Here is a 23,171-nt window from a genome sequence, read left to right on the forward strand (position 1 = left end):
GCACCTAGCTCTTCCACAGCCAGGCCCTTTCCACCCAAAGCACAACCCTCCTCCTCTGCTCCAGCCCCTGGTTTCCATCACATCTTTTATCACAACTCAACGCTATGGGACATGTTTGCTTGTCTCTGTTTCTCTTAATAAGACGCAAGTGCCTCAAAGGCCATCCTGGTCTCCATGTCCTCAGCACTACTCACACACATGAGTGATGACAACTGTGACTTCTCACGCTCGGGTGAGTACACCCTGAACACTCCATGGCTGCCCCTACTCGCAGGCCCAAACCAGGCTTCCTGCCCCATATCCCCCAGTGCTCGGGTTGAACGGTTCCCCCCAACTGCCCCCATGGCTTGTTTTGTGTTTTGTTTCAGAAAAACCCTATGGCCTTCACCGACCGTTCCTCACCTCAGATACTGCAGCTCCAGAGGCAGATTGTAGCGGAGGAGCCTGTGGAGCTGCTTCACCCGGGGCTCCCCAGCAAACTTAATCCTCAGCACTTGATTCAAGTACCTGGAAGAAAAAGGGAGAACAAAAATCACCTCCCAGTTCACCATGGCTTACCACTGGGGGTCCTGTCAAGTACGATGGCAGCAGGGACCCTCAGGCTCCAGGACAGAGCCTGGGGCTCCAGGCTCTCTACAAAGCTCATCTCTGCCCACCCACCTATTCAGTGGACCAGAGGAAGACCTCCAACCACCGTGGCAAATAAGTACTCACTCTGGCACCTCTGGCAGCCGCTAATAGAAAACTAAGTTAGAGCCAAGCGGTTTGACCACTTACTTTTCCATTGTTCCAAAAAGCCATTTTGGTTCCTTATTGAATGGCATTTTCATACCATGAAATGTGGCCATTTTCTCAGCTATTTCTGCAGAAATATCTGGCAAGCTTAATTCTTCAGTGTCTAAGCGTCGGCTCTGGAACAAACAAGAGAGTTAGAGAACAAACAGCATTTCTCCAGGAAGCCTGGAGGGGGGAGATCACACAAGCTTAAGACCTAGCAGCCAGTTCCACAGGGTGTCTGCCTCAGCCGGCACACAAAACTCCTTGAGAAGTGGACAGTGGACAGTGACCCAGCAACCACCATGGCATTTCTCAGCCTGTGGCCCCTCTCATATACAAGCATTTAGGCAGACTCTGCCCTCTCTTCCCTCTCCTTACCCTAGAGCATGCCCTCGTCCCTGGTAAAAGTTCTGAGTCTCAGGATTTGTTACATGAGCCCATGTCAATTCCTTCAGCACCTCAGACACCCTGGCCTGAAAGATCACAGCCAAGAGGTGGTGCTCAGCATAGGTCCTAGTCAGAAGCACGGCAGGAGTTCAGGGTGAGCCATTACCTACCATTATCTACGGTGGCATCTGCAGCACCCTATCTGGCACAGAGAAGCTCTCAGAGTGCACAGCTGAACGAAGAAAGAGATGTCCAGCTCCCACTACTGCAGTCTGAGGCTACACATGCTCAGGCTGCACTTTCCCAGCTCCTCACAAGGAAATCACAATCAACTAAATTTCAAGTAAGACCTGTTTGTCTTTTCCACATGCGCTGCTCCCCTAAAGAAGCCCAAAGAGGCATTCCTCTGAAAATCCAGAGCACCCAAGGGTGAAGGGGGGGGTGGTCTCCAAGTTAGAGAAAACTCAGCGCAAATTCTGGCTTTAATCCTCATTTCAAAGCCACATGGCCAAAGGCATTGTTACTCAGACCTCTGCATCTTTCTGATCTCTGTAAAATGAGAAATATGACATTGAGTCCCTGGTGAGGCTGCTCTGACCTAGAACAGATAGTGCTGGCAAGGGCCCTGGGCCAGCACCCAGCCAAGGTCTCGACAAATGGTGGGAGCTTGATGACAAGAGCTCAGAGCTCATTGGAAGCAGCAGGCTCAAACTCCTCCTCTCCTACTCGAGAACCCTCCAAGTTATGACATGATCAGGACATGGTTAGAGACGGGGACTTGGCTCTCAGTGGCAGCTCACTCATTTTTCATGTGGCTCTGTTAAAAAAAATGCCATACTTGGCATCGTGGTAAGTGTAAAGCTAACCGTGGTCAAAGATGAACATATTTCATAGTTCTAAGGTCCTTTCCCAGCACAGGGAAAGAGCAATAGGAGACCAACCAGGGTTCTTAGAGGCTGCCACTCTCCTGTGTCCTCTGGAAAATGCTATGGGAACCAGACAAGGTGGAGTGCATCCCACACCACTAGATGCTCAAGAGTAAACCTGGAAATAACACGCCCTATCAGGCTGAGCCAAATGAAATCACCATTTATGGGGCCAAAAACAGTTGATGATTGGTTCAACCCAGTATTTTAAGAACTTTTAAAAATCTTCACTATATAGTAAACATTATATACAAAAAGAAGTTAGAATTTCAGAACTAGAATAGTATCAATCCCAGACGCTACAACCCACGTATCCTGATCCAGAACAGGACAGTCCCAATATTCTGAGTTGTGCTCACGGGTCCTTTATCTTCCCTAAAAAGAGAAGTTTTACCACAGAGGTATGTTTTAAACAATTTTTAGTTTGCTTTTAGTGGGCTTTATTAAAACAGTATACTATGTGTAGTCTTCCACAATCTGGTTTTATCAAACTCAATATTGTTTTTAAGATGTTGCCACTTCTAACCACAGGAAGTATTTTAGATTTTCAATTCTTTCAAATACTTTATTATCTCATTTAATTTTCACACCAGTCGGGTGTTACTGTCTTTATTGGGACAGTTATAAATGAAAACACTGCCAGGTAGCAAGGAGGTACAGGTACAGAGACAGAAGGTCTGTCATGACGGTATAGCTGTTGGTTTCAGCACACCCCCAGGCTGGCAGCTGCACATATGGTGCCACTGCATCAAGCAGAAAAGGGCACCCCTCCTGGGAGACAGGTCACGAGAAGGCTCCTATCCCTGGGCTCTGGGGAACAATTAGGACCCCTTCCTCCAGCTTCCTGCTGAACACAGGTTGAGTCCTGGCAAGCAGAGCATCCCTTCAGCCAGGTGCCTTGTGCTTAACCACCTGTATATTTATACAGGGCAGTCCTGCACACAGGTGCCCATGCGAGGCAGGGCATGAAAAGGCCACCATTTGTGACCCAGTCCTCGAGGAGCTCACACAGGTGAAGAGGAGGGACCCACCCCATATCTGTGAACCGGGCTGTGAGTGAGAATGCAGGCCAGCCAGGCTCAGCATCTCTACCCAATCTGGTCTCAACAACCTGGTCACGAGGTCCAGAGTTGTCCGGGATTCACTTTAACATGAGCTCTTAAGGCCCAAAGCCCCTCGTGGGTCTAACTCACACATAAGTCTAAAGATGACACACTGGTAGATGTGGCAGCAACATTAAAAATGCCTCAGGCAGCAAGAAAAAGCAAATAGTCCCAACTTTTGGGAAGAGGATTTGAGCTGGGCCTTGAAATGTCTCTGTGGGGGACACAGAGCTGGGAAGACTCAAACAGAGGGAGTGAGGTGGGAGACGAGGCAAAGAGCAGTGGTGGCCAAAGACCCAAGGTGTGGGTGGTGTGGCCAGGGCCAAAGGGCTCTGCAGGGAGTCCTGAAAGTGGCCCAGAAATTGAGAGGTACAAGGGGAAAAGCAATAGTTTTGGGGTAAGCAGCTTCAGGGGACAACGGAATATTAGGTTTCATATATATTTTTCATTTGGACGAACACCTTGGCAGAACAGAGGTTCTGATGTAAATTCAATAGAAATCTGTTTTTTCTTTATTTCTGATACAGTTTCATAGCATGAATCCCATTTACCATGTCAGACCCCAACATCTCAGGCTCCTGCAGGACCAAGACATAGAATCTGTCTGCTGTCCGTGGCACCCATCAACTGACCAGTCGAGAACACATCTTACCGGGATGAACTGCTCCAGGCGGCCTTGGGGAAAGATGCCGTAGAGCTTTGGCCCAAGCGACCTCTCTGCGAGAATGGCAAACATAACGCTCTCCAGAACCATGGCCTCGGCCCCCTAAAACAGACAGCAACACACCAAATGTTTACTGAGGGCTGACTACGTGCAGGCACAATAGCGCTTTCACAGGAGCGGTGGTATCTAACCTCCCAGCAACCCTATGACTGGGCACTATTAGTACCACCCCCATAAAGAAACAGAGATCATATCTTGTAATCTGTAGGATCAATGCTTGCAAGCATCACACTATACTGATGAGATTTAAAATTCAAGTTTAACCGAGTCACTGATTCCAAAAATAGAATATTATCTATTTGTATCTTATTGCTTGTACATATTTTAAAACTTCGATGAGTTCCACCCATAGCATCTTCCCAAAGGCCACCATGATGTTGTCCATTATGGTAGGAGCTGGCCTGCTTTTGGGCCCAGAGCATGGAGTCCAGGGGCCTTCAGCCGCTGAACCAATCCTTAAAGGACAACTGACATATCTGGGCCTGTTTTTGGGTCCAGAGAGCACTGGCATGGAGCCTTCACAGCTTCTATGCTCTGCTCTTATCCCCAGTCTTCTCCCTGCTGCCATTTTAATGTTTGTCTCTTGCCAAAACCTGACATTGCTCATATGCAGTCTTCAGTCCTAGGAACTCATGTGGGATCAAGAATCATCCTGCCTTCAAAAACCATCTTTTGGTCTCAGTTCAAATTCACTCCTTAGTCCTTTTCCATTAAACAGCAAGTCAACCTCTAAGCCGCCACATTTGAGGAAGAAGGGCCAGCGTGGCTGGAAAGCACTTTCAGATGATCCTTATTCATCTCTGGTTAAGAAACACACCCAAGGGACCCCTGGGTGGCGCAGCGGTTTAGCGCCTGCCTTTGGCCCAGGGCGCGATCCTGGAGACCCAGGATCGAGTCCCACGTCGGGCTCCCGGTGCATGGAGCCTGCTTCTCCCTCTGCCTGTGTCTCTGCCTCTCTCTCTCTCTCTCTCTCTCTCTGTGTGACTATAATAAATAAATAAAAATTAAAAAAAAAAAAAAAAAAAAAGAAACACACCCAAGTGACTACAATTCTGCAGAAACAATGCAAAGTTAAGCAGCTCTTTATAGTCGGGTTATAAAAACAGAAAATAGGACCTACTCTGGCAACAATAGCATGCTAAAGTTATGGAGACAATAGGACAATAGGACCTACTCAGGCAACGATAGGATGCTAAAAGTTATGGAGAAGAAAACAGAGAAGCTACTTTTCCAAAGGACATGGAACCACAGTAAAAAGTAATTTGATCACTTTCACATTTGAATAGAGCAAACATTTACTGGTGAGTCCCCACAGTTACAGTTTAGCCACTGTCTTGTGTTACCCACAATTGCAGTCTGACCACCTTGTAACGCCTGATCTTTATTTACTCATTTGCAGTTTTGTATCTGTGACTGTTATGAACTAAATTGTTTCCTCCCTAAATTCACACATGGAAGCCCTAACTCACAGTGTGATGATGTCTGGAGATGGGCTTTTGGGAAGTGGTTAGGTATAGATGAGGTCGCAAGTGCAGGACTCTCATGCGGTATCCTTATACGAAGAACTCCAGAGAGCCTGCTGTCCCTCCGACCATCCGTCCACCATGTGAGGACACAGGGAGAAGACAGCACCCGCAGGCCAGGAACCCAACTGTGCCAGCACCCTGATCCAGACCTCCAGCCTCCAGCTCAGTGAGATATGTCTGTTGCTGGCACCCCTGAGGAGTCTGTTACGGCAGCCCCAGGAGACTAAGACAAGGACAATACAAACAGCATTGATCTGTAAGGTCCACAGAGCTTAGAGCAGGGTTTGAGAGGAGACAGATTTACCCTCTGACCTCCCTGGAGGGACGGTCACTGCTGGCCTCACATCCAGCACCAGAGATGTTCACCGGAGAGTGTGCGCACAGGTCTGCAAAGCCTCTCTCTCCACCTGGAACCTTCACAGAACGAGATGCCATGGCAAAGGCAGGCCGGGCACTGCAGGACCCTGGCACCAGGTTGTGGCACCAGGTGGCCTGGAGCTGTATGCAGCCCTCTGCCATCTGTACCCTACCCCCGAATTCCACTAGGATTTCTTCTGTCTAGGCATCCAAGTTTTGTCAGAATTAAATTTGTTTTTCGGTTTTCTTCTGTGTGAAGTGACCAAGCCCAAGGGCATCAGGGTGGGCTCTGTATAAGACACATACATGTGCCAGATCCCAAAGAGGTCTTTAAGGTGGGAGCTGCAAACTTTATACAGAGTTAAGGCCCCACCTGTTACATCACAGACATAGCAATTCGTGCATAATGCCCACTCAGTACAAAGGCCACTGGGAAGTGACCTCACAGGCTGTGCTGTCACTGGCACTTGGGCTGAACACACAGTGCCCAGAATCCTCCAGAGCCAAGTCAAACCGTTGCTGGGATAGTAGAGAGAGAGAGGATGGATGGAAACCTAGGAACTTTGTTACTCTCTCTGGCATTGCTCTGAGTACTGCAGACAAGAAATCTCTTTGTTTACATGTAACACTACAGTTCAGTGTTTATTCCCAGGAGGGAGAAAGGGCAGCTATGCATGGAGGAAAGAATTTGGAGGAAGAAGTGAAGGAAAACAATTACAAGCAAGAAAAGTAGACAGGTTAAGGACAGCAGGGAATCTTAAAATGCGTGCATCAACTACTGGCAGCCTTTTGTCACCACTAGGTCTCCACACACCTTCCTGCACACTACTGGGAAGGTGAGCACGGTAGAGGTCGGGACCAACACAACCCAGTCCACTGGCCCTCCAGCCACAGCTGGCCCTACCTTCTCAGGACAGAAGGTCCTACCCCCACTTGAAACTATTTACTTCTGCTTCAGAAATATTTATACACATTCAGCCCCAGAATATTTACTGGATGTCCACAATGGGCCTGGCACTGTGTAAGCCCCAGGCACTGTGTTCCCGCCTCAGGGAAACAAGAATAATAAGACATGGAAAAAAAAAAAAAAAAGACATGAATGCTGCCTGCAAGGACCACATTCCAGAGCGAGAAGCAGACAGTAATGTGCAAGCCCGGCACAGGTCGGGTAATTGTAGGGATGGGACAGCAGGGCAGGAGGTTGCTTCTAAGGAGATGGTGACATGGACACCTGAGGGGTGAGAAGCAAGCACATTCAGGGAACTGGGAGCCCCCACCTCCCAATGGAACAATCAGGGAAGAAGAGAACAAAATGAGCTTGGAGAAGTCGGAAGGTCCGGGCCAGCTATGAAGTCCTTAGTACCTCGACTGCATCTAGGGCTAAAAATGCATGGCTAACGAGGAGGAATCCACACAGAGCCTGAGCTCTCCTAGGGGTTGGCCCCACAGGAAGAAGCACATTTTACACAGCGAGCTGTCAAACACTTACCCACCCCTAAAACTAACCTTACATGCTCACCACTCCGCAAGACTTTCTAGTACTTCCTTGTCTATTTCATTTTATTTTATTTAAAAAATATATTTTATTTATTTATTTGAAAGAGAGAACACAAGCGGGGGGGTGGGCAGAGGAAGAGGGAGAGAGGGAGAAGCAGGCTCCCCACTGAGCAGGAAGCCTGATGTGCTACTCGATACCAGGATTTTGGAACCATGACCTGAGCCTAAGGCAAATGCTTAACCTACTGAGCCACCCAGGTGCTCCTAGGCTATTTAATTTTAAAAAGTAAGAAAAATACCAACATTTCATGTGCCACTTGGGGCTTACAACCCACCACATAAGCCCCTGATTCAGTTGGGGGCAACAGAGACGGCAGTGGGGTTGAAGGTGAGTGGTGATGTTCCAGATGCTCAGAGGAAACATGGAGAAAGGGCAAAGTGGCCCCTGGATTCAGCAATGTGGGGTCCTTGGGGACCAAAACAAGACTGGTGCTACTGGAGCAGTGGGGCAGGGGACAGGCAGGCAAGGAAAGAAGGACGCGGACAGCTGGGGAGCCAAGGTGTGCTTTATCTACACAATTTTATTTCTTTAAAAACATTAAAATCCAGTAATATCGAGATTATGAACTTTTGGAGAAGACTAAAAAGAAGCATTTCTGTGGTATTCTTGCCAAAAATGCATAACCTCATTCCAGTCACGAGAAAAGGTGAGACAAAGCTAACCCGAGGGAACATTTTATGAAACACCTGATCAATGTGCCTAACAACCATTTGGACTGTGAGAGACAAGGAGGCAGATGGAAGAGACCAGGGAGGAACCACCAGCAAATGCAGCCAGGGTCCTGGCTGTCTCCTGGAACAAGAGAAGAGAAAACATCAGTGGAAAAACCTGGGAAATTCAAAGAAGGCCTGGAGCTTAGCTGTCATTATTGTGACAGAGTTGGTGTCCTTAGCTGTTAGGTGTGAACATCAGGGGAGCTGCAGGGAGGAGGGGGGCTCTCTGTATTAGTTCTGCAAACTTCCTGAAATTTGAAATAAAAAGTTAAAAATAATTAAAATAAATGTATATTAAAAAAGATGGAAATCAAGCAATATGATAATATCAATTACTAATTCTGTGCATTGGGGTAAGGGTGTTCATTATGTTATTCTGTGCTGGCCCACATGCTCGACACTTTTTTTCCAAGAAAAAAAAAGAGATCGAGAAGTAAGAAAGCAGAGAGTGTGTAAATACTCTCAAGAAATCCTACTACAGACAGGGAGTGGACGCAGGTGAGGCCACAAGGGACAGCCAGCAACGCACTGGTGGGAAGGAGGAGAGTCGGAGTTGGGAGCATGAGGGAAGAACCAGGCTATGGAAAGAGCAGGTATACAAGCGCAGATGGCTCACGGGCTGGCAAGTGGGGAGATGAGCGCCGAGAACACAGCAACTGGGAGCAGAGAGGGACCTGGTCAGGAGGGCGAGCCCCCGGACAGGCCAGTAGTCCTCCCGACAGTGGGTTTCCCTCTAACAATGTCCAGCTGTTCAGGTGTGGGCCCAGAGAGGGCAAAGCGGCGAGGTCCAAAGACCAAGCCAGACACAGCAATCTTCACCAAACCAGGGCAGTGCTCAGGAGGAGGGTTTTCTCTTTAAAAAAAAAAAAAAAAATTAAGATTTTATTTGAGAGAGAGAGTGAGAGAAAGAGAGAGCATGAGTAGGGGGTAAGAGAGAGGGAGAAGCAGATCCCTGCCAAGCAGGGAGCCCGACATGGGGCTTGGGATCATGACCCAAGCTGAAGGCAGCTGCCTAACCAACTGAGCCATTAAGGCATCCCTCAGGAGGGTTTTCAACAGAGGAGGAATGGTTTGGAAGCAGGAATGAGGAAAAAGCCAGAAGACACCACTCCCCAAGACATCACCCCCTACTACCCAGTCCAACAGCCAAGATACCCAGATGTGATGGGAAAACATCCTCCCGAAGCGCAGAAGGGGAGGGGGTCTCTGGGCAGTGAGACTATAGAGAAGTCAGCACAGAAAACGCTCAGAAAAGAGGGGATAACGACTGCAGACAAAGGCCAGCCATCCAAAGGAGCTCAAAGAACATCTTGGACTGAGGAGAGGAAGGGATAAGGAGTGTGCACACCAGCAGGCAAGGGGCAGAATGTTCCAGAGCTGTGTACAGGTGCTGGCTGCAGCCAGCATTCGACAATTCTATCTGTGTCCCACTGGATAATGGGCACAATAGCTCTGGTGAGGCAGCAAGAGGCAGAGAGGTCCTCCCTGAGTCTAGACTCCCAAGAATAGGGGGCAGACATGAATCGCATCATGCTGAAAAGTTACAGCCAGAGAAAGTGCAGAGGAGAGCACACAGTGCTCACGGTGAGGGCACAAAACAGAGGCACACACCTAGTCTAGAGAGTAGGAGGGCCCGTGGGGAAGCAACCCTTGAGTGAGGTCCTAATTAGAAGCAAAAGTGGGGGTGACAAATGGGTGAAGTTGGGAGCATTTCACATGGAAGGAGCAGCATCTGCAAAGGCAGGAAGAAAACCACAGAGTTTAGGACAACATGGCTGGGGGCAGGAAAGGGAAGGACGCTGAAGATGAGAAAGGAAAGGTCAGTAGGGTCAGGCCACGGGGACCTGCTGAGACAAAGCCCAGGCCAAACTGGGGCACAGTGAGCTCTGAAGACATCATGCAAGAGGCTGACCTGATCAGAGCAGAGCCCCCAGAGGAGAAGAGGCACAGCCTGGACTGGGGAGGTGGGTGGTATATCAAAGGAGATGAACACATAGACAAATGGTAGATTCACAGGAAAACAGGAGACTCGCAGCCCAGACACAGAGTGAGGGTGAGAAGGGTATCAGAGGGGCCTCCCAGCTTTGTCTGCAGAGAAAGGAGAAACTGAGGCTCCTGGGAGAGGGGCGGGGCAGACACGGTGTGTTCAGCCTTGGACCTGGTGGGATGGCCCAGGGGAGGCGGGCAGCGGATGGCGCTGAGGGGCAATGCAGAAAGAGGGCCTCTGGAAGTCTTGGGGCACCTAAGACAACAGGTCAGGCCCAGAAAGGAACCAAGGGGGAAGGAAACACTTCAGAGAGGACGGGGTGGTGCTGGGTGCCACTGAAAACCTGAGTCAACTAGAACTGAGAATGTACAGTGGGTGTGGCATCGCGGAGGCCCCCAGGACCCAGCCTCATCAACCACTAGAACACATGCAGGCCAATAAACCAAGGACTTTGGATGGGGGAAACTCCCATGTCCATCACTTCCTGCTGGGGGGTGTTCTCAGTCAGTGTCTCTCAGAACACACATTCTGGATCCATTAGACTGGGGCCTCCAGAGCAGGGCACACCCAGCACAATCCACCAAGACATCAGGGGGAAACATCAGTACTTTTATGCCTTTATGATCTCACCTCTTTTTAATTCCTATTTCTTGATGGTTTCAATAACTAGTCTACAGTGAATAAAACTAGTGCACTTATGTCTGTGTTGGGGAGGGTACTTCTATACAAACCTGCAGATATGGGGCCAGTGTGCTCAAAGGTGGCTTGCCCAATGGCATGTGGACATCACTACTCTAGAATCTCCACTTCTGAGCCTCGAAAAGGGCCCAAGTCAATGCATCAGTGCTCTTGACCTCAAACTCTTCTGAACATAAGCATTGCAGAGGGGGTCATTTTAATCTGACTGGGGTACCAAGCATAGGAAAAGGCAATTCTGCTCACCTGGGACAGTGCCTGCTTTAGTGTCCCAAGGGACTGGAAGAGGGGGTCAGAAGCACAGTTGCACGAGCCAGGTTGCCTCTACATCCTGTCATGCACAAGCATCTCCCTAAACCGCCCTCTCTCGCCCCAAATGCTGTTTAGGTTGCCATAAGGAAAAACTACAAGGGTCTGCTGCCTACACTCAGTTGGAACAGAAAATACCCAGGGCACACTCATTCTTCCTAGGGTGGCTCCCTACACGGCAGGAGCCCCATCCTCTGGGAGACAGATCAGCCCCTCTGGGGCAGCCAAAAGGCACTGCTAACACCGCTTACACCTCAGACAGATGCAGAACGGACTGAATTACTTACTTGAAATTCATTTTCTTTCTGAGCTTGTTCGGATCCCTCTTTATTACAGGACCTCTACGAATGAGAAAAAGCAAACACTTCTGGTAAGATGGGGAACACCAAACAGACACTAACTTTGCAACCACCAGAACAGTCGGGGTTTACAAAACATCACAGATCTTTAATGAGCACTTCTCAACCCACAGAAGCCACCAACAGAGGCAGGCTAAAATGCACCACGAGTGTCCAGCACTAGTATCAACACCCAAGGAATCACTTCATTTCTTTACAAGAAAAGGAACGTCCTATTGACCCCAAACAGCCGTGTACCTTTTCACAATTTCATTGTCCAAGGAAAGTCAATAGGGGGCGCTCTCCCAATCAGGCCTTCCCGAAACAAATGGTCAAGTGGTCTCCCCAATTTAGCTAGGTGGTGCCTTCAAGTCCACACTATCCTGAGGAAGCTTCCTTCCTACAAGAACTAGGAGTGTACACACACCCGGGGCAAGTCGTCGTGGTCAGCACAGAACGGGGACAGAGAAAAAAGCCCTGTGCAGGCAGGAGACTTGGCACAGAACCCATGCGACAAGCCTGCCAACTTGCCACTTTCACATAGCCCTGCTCACTCAGCCTGTCACTGGCTCAATCTGAATTCCACCACCAAAAAGAGGGTCGTGAGAATTTAATCAAGTCCCTAAACTTACTTCACATTTTAATATATTAAGGGATATTTTCATATCACTTTCCTCAATGAAATTGCAAATTATTGGAAACCAGGGATCTAGCAGTAACAACTACATCATTAACTGCCTTGTGCAACTCTCTGGCTACATTCTTTCTTCATGGCACAGATCATATCTTTTAAAAGCAACCCCCCACCCCAAGTGCTTTAGAAATTTTCCTACTATCTTTAATAAGGGGATGGAGAAAAGCAAGTCAGAAACTTAAGCATCATGCCAAAATTTTACACTCCAATATTGCCTCTAGAAATGTTATTTGCTATAATTAAACTAAGTCGGCTTAAGCCAGACCCAGAAGGAAACCCATAAAGGGAGCTTCTTCAAAATGTTAAGGTAAATTATTCTTGAACATCCCATGAAAAACATACCTTTCCATTCCACAGCTTTATCAAAAATACCTGTACCAAGGGTGGAAAGTATGGACAGGAAAAAAAAAATGCCACGTTAAGCAACACCAGCTACTCTAGTGCCATTTAAAGACCCCAGTGCTTTGGAGCAGCGCTCCCACTCATCCTGCACGGACACATTCCACGGACGTTTTCATGCATGCTCTGCACAAACAGTGCATGTGCTAGCTTCCTCAGCATAAAGGTAAATATCCATGTTCATGAAGCAGATTGCTCTTCTACAAATTCAATAACATCTTTAACATCCCATGAAGTTCATTTTGTACAAAGTATGGAAAGTACAACTGGGGCAATATATACTTTCATTTGTGTAATCTTGTAATCTGCGTTTCTCTGATGAAAAGATGTTACAGGTTAAATCCCGTTACAATGAAAGCTACCAAAATGAAAACACTCCAGAAACACTTGGTTTGCTGATGGCTCGGTGTGCGATGTGGCAAACTTTAGGGTAGAGTACTTGGGTACCACCAAAGCTTTGCTCCTTAACTCCAAACCACTCCCATGGCTGCACCACTGCGACCTCAGAGTCAGACTTGAGCTGTCCCCTTTCTGCCCAATGGCCTACCAGCTCCTCACAAATAGGGACTCCATCTTTCACTAATTGTTAGTCTTCCTCCAAAGCACCAAGGAATCCTGCTGCTCACTACACTTTTCGCCTGCATGAATAAAGGAGCCAGCTGTGCTGTGAAGCTCAAGGCACAACCTCCGTGACAGAGCCGGCCGGCTTCGGGCAAACTCACATCCATGGTCCAAGCAGTGGGGAAAATGGCTATGGTACTTATACGGATGCTGAATGGGGCCCAAATGTCCCAAAATGTTAAATACTGTGCTTGTTCTCCCTAAGGAAAGTTAAGAACAAAAAAAGTTCTACAATACGATATATTGTATACTGATACTTTGTCAGAAAAGACAAATATGGAATTTGGGTATCTTACTGAAATTTGTTGTAACGGGATTTGACCTGAACAAAATTCTAAAGGACTATGGTTATTCCTATGCTGTTATTATTCGAACTGTATCTTCTTAGGGAGATACAGTTAATGGGTTATTTAGCCAACAGAAGTCCCTTTCCCTTGTCCAATGGTGCTCTCAAAAGCAAGTCATTTCATCCAAAGTTACAAATTGCTTTAGTTCCCAAGGCCATTCCTTTTTAATTCTTGCACCGGTGGAAATAAATTTTGTTATGGATTTCCCCACCCCTGCCCACTCCATTCCACCCCCAAATGAATGCATTACTTATACCATAAGAGCACCATCATGAAGGCAAGATGGACTTCTGCCACATTCAACCCTCTGTTCTGTTTCCTCAGTACAGAATGTTCAGGTTCCCTCAATCCTGTAAACAAAAAGAGTAAGACCAGGAAATCTCAAACCAATTTAGATATTCACGAAAAGTGAGAGAAGCAACCTCCTCCTGATAAGCCAAGGGGAGATAGACTCACTGCCAAAAAAGAAGTCAGAGAACTTTTTTGTGCAGGAAGATGGAAAGTAAAATGTTATCTTGGAATCTGTGGGATTTTACTTCACAGGCATAAATTTATTTGAAGCAGATATTAAAATATATTGTATAAATATTTAACATGACTCCATATTTTTTGCCAACTTTAAATAAAAACTAGCTGTCATATATAAAATAAAACTAAAGTTTTCACATTAGGAATTTGAACACTGGTTAATATCAAATAATTACTAAAATCTTTTGATGTAAACATTATTGTGGTCATTTAAAAAAATCATCTTAGGGATGCCTGGGTGGCTCAGCAGTTGAGCATCTGCCTTCGGCTCATGGCATGATCCCAAGATTCTGGGATCAAGTCCCACATCGGGGTCCCTGCATGGAGCCTGTTTCTCCCTCGCCTGTGTCTCTGCCTCTCTTTCTCTCTGTGTCTCTCACGAATAAATGAAATCTTTTAAAAAATCATCTTACATAGATATAGATGGAAACATTCATGGAAGTGCTAATGTGATGTCTGGAATATGGTTCAGAATAACCCCAGAGAATGACCAAGGGCGAGGGTGAAGGACTGGTCAAAGGGAAAGAGATATTGGGGCACCTGGGGCTCATTACACTCTTCTGCTCCACTTTTGTATGTATCTGAGATTCCCCGTAATAAAAAGTCTTTTTAAAATAAACACAGAGTGCGCCTGTGTGACTCATTTGGTTAAGCGTCTGCCTTCAGCTCAGGTCATGATCCTGGAGTCAAGTCCCACATCAGGCTCCCTGCTCAGCGGGGAGTCAGCTTCTCCTTCTGCCTTTCCCTCCAGCTTGTGCTTGTTCTCTCTCGCTCTCTCTCTTTCTCTCTCAAAAATAAATTAATTAAATCTTAAAAATAAATAAGTAAATAAATACAGAAATTTCAAGACCTAAGAAGTCAGAATGCATTAAATATGCTTAAGACTCTAACATCCCTGAATTGGGCTCTCTAAATGAATTGTAGGACATAAAGACATTACAAAAATAAAAAACAAACAAAAGACATCTTAACGATTATTAAAGATACACTGCCACTAGGTTCCTCCCACCTTCCTTGTTCTTTTCTTCCTATCTTGGGCTTGGTGTTCAAGAGAATCTGAAAATATTCCTTATAATCCACAAATTCATTAGACGGTGATATAGGAAATAAAAGTGTCTTAGCAGTAGTAAGAGGCATATGGTTTATATTTCATTTTAGAGTTATACAAGATTTTGAAAGCTGAAACAGATTTTTGACGGGAACTTTTAAATTTAAAACCCAAATTTGGGGCAGCCCAGGTGGCTCAGCGGTTTGGTGCCGCCTTTGGGCCAGGGCCTGATCCTGGAGACCAGGGATCAAGTCCCACGTCAGGCTCCCTGCATGGAGCCTGCTTCTCCCTCTGCCTGTCTCTCCCTCTCTCTCCCTCTCTCTGTGTCTCTCATGAATAAATAAAATCTTTTAAAAATAAATAAATAAATAAATAAAACCCAAATTTGTAAAAACTTGATTTCTATTGGCTAGAAATAAAGGATGAGAATAGAGGACTTCCTTTTTTTTACTTTACATGCTTGCATTGCTATAAGTGTTTAAAAGTATTTTACTTTTATAATAAATATATTTGATACAAGGTTTCAAATGTTACTTCTGACAAAACTGCATGTAAAGTCTTGTACTTTAAAGACTGAAGAAAAAGCAACCTTCATATTCTAGTTTATTAGTTATTAAAATGTTTTATTTCAGGCTTTGAAAAAAACTGAAAATCAATAAATAGTAAGACAGTTAACAGGGGCTAAGATGAGGAAATAACACTTGACTGAATTTTGTCTTATATATATAATTTTAGGATTCAAAAATGTTCTATTTAAAGTTACCCAATATTCCACAATATAACAGGTTTATTTCTTTAAATCTAAGCTATTGGGCAGAATAAACTCTTATCTGCTCAGTTCTTAATAACAGATTCCTACAATGAGGAGGGAGCTAGTTTTACAACTGAACCACTTTATTAAAGACACATTTATGTGATGAAACAAAGTATACCTCATTTTTCCTGAAGTCTGTGTATGCGTGGCTGTGCATGTAAATAAAAGTGGCATAAAGAAAGTGGCATGAAGTGGCATCCAGCTATTTAAATGTCATTTGTAATACTGAAAAATATGTCTCCAAAGTGTCTTTAGAAGCCCACCACTGCATGAGCTAGCTGCTGGTGGGACTGGTGGGACAGGTGGGGTGTTTAATCAGCTACAAAGAATAACAAGTCATCAACAGTAATAATACATTAGAAACGCTGCTAAAGAAATCAAATCACCATCAATTACAGATACTGTTAATAGGAGGGAATTAGTCACCATGTTAAATGTAATGGTGACCACAGAAATAAAAAGATTCAAAAAAGAGTATGTGTTAGAAACATGGAAGACATCTCTTCCCACTAGCCTTTCCTTCTCCAGCAAAAACAGAAGCACAAAAAGCTACACAGAGTACTCAGCTGGCTCTATCTATCTATCTATTTTAAGTAGACTCCATGCGCAACGTGGGGCTTGAACTCAAGACTCTGAGATCAAGGGTTGCGAACTCTACTGACTGGGCCAGCCAGGAGCCCCTCACTTGGCTCTTTTAAAGGTTCTGTACAAAGGAGGAAGTTGGTTGTGGCCCATAAATGAGAGATTAAGAAACAACAATCCAAATGTTAGCTAGATTCAACTTCTAGGATATCCAACAACCTGGTCTAAGAAAATCTGGGATTATCCTCTTGAGTTGAGTCCTGAGCAACTCTCAGACTGTCAGTATTTACCCTTAAAACACAAGGAGTTGCGCTATTCTGAACATTCAGTCACTGTGATGCTCATCTGGTCCTGGAGTGGCATGAGTTCTTTATTGGGCAGCCTGTGGCTCTGAAAATTCCTAAGATCCACCCTAATAAATGACCACAGGAGTCAACATGAGGGTAGCACCTGCCACCTCTCCCTTCCTGTTCCCGGTAAGGCTTGTACCATCCCTCAGGTGAGCTGGGGCAGGAACAGTGTGAGAACTCTGGCTCCAGAGAATGCACAGTAGTCATGTGGCTCCTTCTATAATCTCCTATAGTATATTTTCTTCTCAATGTCACCATGGAGCCTAACCTCCCTTCTCCCTGATTTGTAGGAAAACATTCTATATTTATTGTTTTTATGGTCTCTTACAGCATTTTCTGAAAAATTATTTTACAGAACACATTAAAATGTGAGATCACAGGAGTGCTAGGTGGCTCAGTTGGTTAACCACTAGTCTTCAGCTCAGGTCATGATCCCAGGGTCCTGGGATCAAGCCCTACATCAGGCTCCTCTCCCTCTGCTTCTGCTGTTCCCCTGCTTGTGTGCTGTTAAATAAATAAATAAAATATTTTAAAAATGTGAGATCACAATGTAATGATTTAAAGTATAGGGGGGCACCCAGATGGCTCAGTTGGTGAAGCAATCTCGAGGACGTGAGTTCAAGCTCCACACTGGGCATACTTTAAAATAAAAAGATTACTTTAAAATAAATAGATTACTTTAAAATAAAAATCTTAAAATAAATATATAGCTTACATATGATTCTCTAATGAGCAGATATGACTTACAAGAACTTAGACAATTTTTAACATCTTATGGTCTTCTCTATAGCATTTCCAATTACCTACCTCGAGGAACATTCTAAAACAATTTGATCCTCTGAACTTTGCAAAATGGGATGACTTGATGAACATCAATAGGAGACTAGAACTTCTAAAGGCTCTAGGAAGGTATAAAGCAGAAGACAGGAGAGGAGAGACCCAGGAAAGGCAGGCTCCTTATAGGACCTTCTCAAAATTTATATCTGATCCAGGGTAACCTGCTGCCCCAAGTCCCCCAAGGCTTCAAGTACATTAGACATAAGCACCCTGAGGGCTAATCTGAAAGCAACATGTTTCCAGGAAGAGTGGCTTGGCTTCTCTAGCCTGTGTGTGCCTCCACAATGGACCAGCACTGCTCATCCTCATAAAGGTACAAGGTAGGGGGAGGATACCAACCGATAAGGACAAAGAAGAGAGTTTGTTCTAAGTCTGACCAAAATATCCATACAACATGGTGTTTCCTTAAAGCTAAAAGTAGTACAAAGGAAGAGGAAGCTAAATACATCAAATGAATTTTCAAATTGAGGCCCTTAAATTTCTAAAATTACCAAATCATTTTCTACTGAGGAAACAGAAGAAAGGGATTAGATTTGCCTTGGGCCAAAACAAACAAAAAAAAAAAACAACAAAGAAAACCCCAAAACTAAAAATATATTTGTTACGTAACATTCTGAAATCTTAATCGCTGTGCCCTTGTGAACACAGCACAAACTGTAGCTGGTGCTACTTAACAAAAGCATTACAATTTTCTTTTTAAAAAGCATTTCTTGAAACTGAGAACTAAAAGAAAGAAATTAAAGCTGTAGAGAATGCTCCCACTTCAGAGGACTCATACTATACCGTGAATCGTGTCTGTCACCTGGAAACCAGACTGCCCCAGGCACGATCGCATGGACAGCCTGCGGCAGAGAACACATGCACAGACAGCTAAAGTGGTACATTACCCCCAAGTGCCCTTCACGCCACCCGACACAAACACATTCCTTCCCCGGACGGCTGGGCTGCAGTCACACCATCGTTCCAGGGACCAGAAATCTGTATTGGCTTCATGCTATAAATCCCCAACATTTAAGACCAGCAAGACAAAGACACGTGGCATATGTCAAAATTAGACACAGGAGTCTGCAATTTATTTAGTTCTCAAAAGAAGGCATCAAAGCAGGTATGGAAGGGCTGTAGATAGTGATTTGGCAACTCTCTCTCGAATATTAAACTGAAGAAATACTAGGTCAGACCAAATGGGAACATACAATACTAGAACAATGTGTTACTTCTGGGAGGGAAGTTTGATTACCTTCAGGAACAGATAAAATTACACCACACTCAAAGTCCGAGGGGATTTTGTCAAAGCAGAGTAAAAAACAACTTCAACTCATGATGATTCTAAGACAATGAGAAATAATACACCAAGTTCACAGTATTCAGTGGCCAGGGACACGTGCTCTCCCAATGACTTGGGACAGAGCAGGGCTCTTTGTGATGGAGCAGGAGTCAGACAGACTCTGTAGGTGTGACCCTCATTCCAGGGACAATGTTTGGAAGCAGTCAATTCCTTAGTTGCTGGTAGTTTATTATGAACTATATCTATGGGCTGTTCCCATATTGTTTGTTTCCCATATTTTACGGTGGTTTAATTTCTATTGAAATCAGGATTAAGTGAAAACAGGGAAGATCACATTTTACTTTCTGGATTTAAAACAGACCATGTCCCAGACTGCACTCTTTGAGTCACTAATTCATATCTGCATTGTGCCTTGATGCCTTTAATTTTATTATGGTTAGTACTCAAACAAGCACTAATATTAGCCTTCTATGCTCAAAGAACACACAAAAACATTTTTCCCAGACAACACTCGAGAGATCTTTGATGTGGATTATAGACATTCATGCCCGTGAGACCATTCAAAATGGTGAGGCCAAATCTCTCCATTCATGCACAGAAGGAACTGGCTCAACACAGAGTCACTGTTCTGACGAGGAAGGGACGAAGCAATCCTCTGAGACTTCCGCCAAGTGGCACAGGTTACATTGAATGAACAATACGTACTGACATTTGTGTCTTCCACAATTCATGATAAATAAGCAAACGGGTTATTTGTAATCAGCCAAACTTGCTGCTTTGAAAAGGCTGCTACTGGACGTTGCGGAGCTCATGTTCCTTCCCAGTATCAGAAAGGAAAAAAACCAAGTTACATTTACAGCTTGCGTTATTGTTTCAAGCTCTCTTCTAGCAATCACATCTCTTTCCACATGGCAAAGGCTGAACTAATATATTTCCCAACTTCTATTAAACGATCCTCCTGTGCTTAGGGGTGATTCTACAGTGGAATTGTGTCCATTGTGTGTGCAACTACAGAAATTAACCCTCCTTATTAAAATTAAAGCTAGGCCATGTGAAACAGACCCTGAATTGTACTGGCAGGTAGTGCTTTAGGATCAGACTGATGTTTTGATGTTTACAGTGTATACGTTAAAGAAAAGGGCTGGGAGAGAATGAAGTTTGGGGACAGACTGTCGGCTTCCTGCCACTTAGCCCACAGTGAACAGCCCTGAAGATCAGTGGCTCCCTGCCATGGTCTCAGACATCTCACAACACCAAAGTGAAGAGAAATGAAAAAGCTGAGCAACATCTGATCATCTTAAACCAAGTCACTTGTAAAGGACTATAAAATGTATATCAAAGAACTATTTCTACTTAATATTTGATCCTTAGATCAAATCTAAGGAAAAAATCAAAGGATCAAATCTAAAAAAAAAAAACAAAAACAAACAAACAAACAAAAAACACCAAAAAACTCCAAAGTGTCAAACATGGAGAAAGGGAAGGAAGGGACATACTCAATTCAACTGGTCTAGCACGTCATTTAGCAAAATGGCAAGACCGTCTGAGAAAATACATAACTCTATCATTACCTGTAGCTGTCAGCTGACATTTTTTAAGAAAGGAACTTACTCTAACCTACCTTCAAGCATGCTACAACTGCAGCTATACGGATTTTTGGGATCCCAGCCTTTCTGTATGGTGCATATACATGCATAGGGATGTGTGTGCTTTCCCCACAGAGAGGGTACAGACAGGGAAAGCATAACACCTGAGTTATGTTTCTGTCTTTAATCCATTCATTTATGAAAATAACAGGGCTTATTATTCAAGCGGACTCTAGATTTGCTGAGCCATATCTCTTAATAAATGCAAATCCTAAAAAGTCACTACCAATTCTGGCAACTTTTTTGTTTTGATGGGAACAGAAGCCTCATGGCAGACACCAACTGTCTGTCTCTCCACTGTAGGCCAGACTCATTTCAAAGAGCTGGTCAGCAATAGGAGTGAACTTATACCCTAGCAACAAAAATGATAGATGCTTTAAATCTGAGTTGGAAATATTTGAAAAGGCACTGGAGTCTGCAGTGAGATCCCTGGCATAGCTCTGTGACTGCTCAGCTTTTCTGGCACCGCTGGTGGTTGCCACCTGGCTCGTGCCTCTCGGGCTCACAGTGTCTGACTCTGCCACCTTCTCTCTCCCGCAGCCATTTCTCAGAGCCCTCCCCCCCACCCCCCGCCCCGTCTGCTTCCCTCCTCGTGTGGTCAAGATATCTAAATGACTAACAGTTTGCAATGGCCATTAATGTCTAAAATTCCAACTGGCAACCAAGGCCCTTGCCAAACCCTAAAGAACTTTTCTGCCAAAAACCTTACCATTTACCCTGGAGGCTGTAGGTTTCATAATTTTTCTGCTAGAACTGCACAAAAAAATCGTCCTTGAACTAAGGACTTGATGTACCAAGTATTTATACTGACAACAGATACCCTCCCCTAAGGCAAAGGAACAGCTTCTTTTCTAGCAAAAAACGAAACCACTGTCTGGTAAGTCAACGGTGAGCCTGTAGACCCCCAATGACTGTCCAGTTAGCAAGCTGCTCGTCTCCCGGCACAGGTTCCACCCTGCATGGTGGAGGCAGCTTCAGGAATGGCAACTGACATCTGCCTAACAAAAATATAGTAAGAAGCTAGCTATACAGTGTTCCCCCCCATAAATCACAACTATATGGAAAACATACTCCAGTCTGTTAATTTGGCAAGAATTAATTCCACTTTAAGTGGCTTTAATTATTGTTCATTTTTGAGCTACCTAAAAACAGGGACATAGAAATGCTAAAACAAATTCTACTTTCAGACATTTATATTGCATTTGAGTACTTACAAGGCAGTAATTCTAGACCACTAAAATTTCAAGAACAAAATACTAACTACTGATAATCAATCTTTAACAGGGGAAGAGTTAACTGCTCAGACCCAGGCCATACTGTTGAAGGCTTCACTGAGCTACCCATCCAGCAACACAGCACACTCTAGAGCTGTGCTGTCCAATGCAGCAGGCACTAGTGCATGTGACCATTTCAATTTAATTAAAGTTAATTAAAATTTAAAATTTCAATCTTCAGTTGCCCTCACCATATTTCAAATGTTTGATAGCCACCTATGGCTGGTGCCCAGTGTCCCAAACAGCAGATCCAGAACATTCCTTTCACCTCCATCATCAAACTGCTGCTCTACACAGAGCAGAGCCTGGAGCCCAGCTTAGCCTGGCACCTGGAGGGGCGCATAGTGCATGTTCAAAACGCCACTATTGGGCAGCCCCGGTGGTTCAGCAGTTTAGCGCCGCCTTCAGCCCAGGGTGGGATCCTGGAGACCCGGGATCGAGTCCCATGTCAGGCTCCCTGCATGGAGCCTGCTTCTCCCTCTGCCTGTGTCTCTGCCTCTCTGTCTCTCTCTCTCTATGTCTCTCATGAATACATAAATAAAATCTTAAAAAAAAATAACGCCCCTATTTAAAGTTATAAATAGCAAACAAAAGCCACATAAATCAGATTTTTTTCAATAAATCAGATTTAAACAATAGTCTTTATAACATGCAAATCCAGCAGTTGGCTATTAAAGTATTTTAAAAGTGTTGCCCATATGAAAGCACACAAATAGGACCAATTGTTAGAGGATGTAAAAGTCTTCAAAGAAAAAATGGCTAAAGACTGATTTCATTGAAAGCACCAAAAGGACATTAACTGGGTTTTTCAAAAATTGTGCTTTGAAAATGAAATTTGAGTAAATATAAAACTCAAATGCATAGTTAACACAAGAACCCTGCCGCTGTGTACCAACAATAAGGGGTCAGGGTCAGCTGTGTGTCCCTCATCAGAGTGGTTTCAGGTTTTCTTGGCAAGGGGCACATGACTTCAGACATACAAGCTGGCTTTCAACACTCAGATCCTGAGCACTGCACACCCTAACAAGGACAAAGAAAACTATCCAGCAAAAAGGCTCAGTCACATTATGATACAGAGTACCAGCTGTAACTATGATATATCTGAACATTATAATCGAATTATCATAGACATGGGCATAATAATCTGCTTTTCCGATTGAGCTGAGACTAGTCTCTTAAAACATTAAGTCAGAAAACTATTCTCCATTTCATGAAGATCAAAAAGGGCCCTTCCAAAGATTTAAATGGATATTAAAATCCTATCATAGAAATATATCAAACATTTGTATGTGTGGTCAGTAAAATGGTAAATTCATGGTATAAATAGAAAAAAAATCCAGATATT

The 23,171-nt window shown here is 44.7% G+C and overlaps 1 protein-coding gene across 18 annotated transcripts in view; it reads right to left on the minus strand.

Annotated features, from left to right (window-relative positions):
- The window catches only part of CHKA (choline kinase alpha), a 68,129-nt gene that overhangs the window by 14,113 nt on the left and 30,845 nt on the right, over positions 1 to 23,171 (minus strand). For 11 of the 18 annotated variants that reach the window (XM_072758543.1, XM_072758539.1, XM_072758549.1 and 8 more), the window contains exons 3-6: positions 11,351 to 11,404; positions 3,846 to 3,959; positions 778 to 911; positions 403 to 507 (exon numbers count right to left, since the gene is read on the minus strand). In XM_072758543.1, the coding sequence (XP_072614644.1) occupies positions 403 to 507; positions 778 to 911; positions 3,846 to 3,959; positions 11,351 to 11,404 (407 nt within the window). Of the gene's footprint in view, positions 1 to 402; positions 508 to 777; positions 912 to 3,845; positions 3,960 to 11,350; positions 11,405 to 12,437; positions 12,468 to 23,171 lie in introns of all 18 variants that reach the window. The other 7 variants (XM_072758553.1, XM_072758540.1, XM_026004251.2 and 4 more) reach the window with 2 other exon arrangements.

This window comes from Vulpes vulpes, chromosome 5 (genome assembly GCF_048418805.1).
Source record: "Vulpes vulpes isolate BD-2025 chromosome 5, VulVul3, whole genome shotgun sequence".
Classification (NCBI taxonomy): domain Eukaryota; kingdom Metazoa; phylum Chordata; class Mammalia; order Carnivora; family Canidae; genus Vulpes; species Vulpes vulpes.